We start from the raw sequence: 833 nt of genomic DNA, 5'->3' as shown, positions 1-833 counted from the left end.
AATTCTATAAAAAATTTTATAAAATTGGGTGAATTCAGGTAGGACAAAAACTCACATCTACTTATCCATTGCCACCACTAATCACTATAGCATTCAGAACTCTATTTAGTACACAATTGAAACTTAATATAATTGAAACTTCAAAAATCAATTTAATACACAATCAAACCACCATAAAAATTTAGTCCTCTTAGTATACATAAGAAAACACTAGTATCTGCATCTTTAAAATCTGTTTCTATTTAGTATTCTTATTATTTATTTATTGATTATGGTGGAAAAGACGAAAACCCAAAGTGAGAAAGCAAGAAAGAAGGTATAAACAGTATATTGACCAAGTTATAAAAGAGCTTCATCCATCACCCAAATCCCCCTTAGGCCTTAACCTTAACCCTCTCTTTCTTTTCCTTTTCTTCTTCTTTTTTTGTGTCTCTTTAATAACCTTCTTCATCTCTCTCTGAAATCCAAAGCAACAACATAGCATAGATATCAATTTGCCATTTTGAGCTACATGGACAACCAACGCAACCATCTTCATTCTTTCGCTTACTTCTGCCCCGGAAAGGTACATACATACCCACCTACCTACTTTACTTCATTCATTCATAATGCTTAGTGGTGAGTTAACTTGCATGCTTTAGATACAAATGGGTCTAATAAAAAACATATCTTTGTGGATTTTGGGTGCTAAAAAATTCTTGCATTGCTTGTGTTTGTGTTAATTCCGCAGTCAATGGAGGAGCTGAAACACTCACTATTATGCACAACACTGGACCTTGAACAAACAAAAGCAGCAGTTCAAGCAGAGCTCAAAAAGAGGGATGATCAGCTTC

At 34.0% G+C, this 833-nt stretch overlaps 1 protein-coding gene across 1 annotated transcript in view; it reads left to right on the top strand.

Moving 5' to 3' along the window:
• The first annotated feature begins 290 nt into the window (after positions 1-290).
• Positions 291-833, top strand: part of LOC107476468 (uncharacterized) — a 1,849-nt gene continuing 1,306 nt past the window's right edge. Inside the window, 2 exon segments of the mRNA XM_016096286.3 lie at positions 291-565; positions 731-833. The exon segment at positions 731-833 is cut by the window's right edge and continues 9 nt beyond it. Of these exon segments, the coding sequence (XP_015951772.2) occupies positions 512-565; positions 731-833 (157 nt within the window). The 5' untranslated portion in view covers positions 291-511.

This window comes from Arachis duranensis, chromosome 3, assembly GCF_000817695.3.
Source record: "Arachis duranensis cultivar V14167 chromosome 3, aradu.V14167.gnm2.J7QH, whole genome shotgun sequence".
NCBI lineage: Eukaryota > Viridiplantae > Streptophyta > Magnoliopsida > Fabales > Fabaceae > Arachis > Arachis duranensis.
This window is presented reverse-complemented; position numbering and strand designations above follow the sequence as displayed.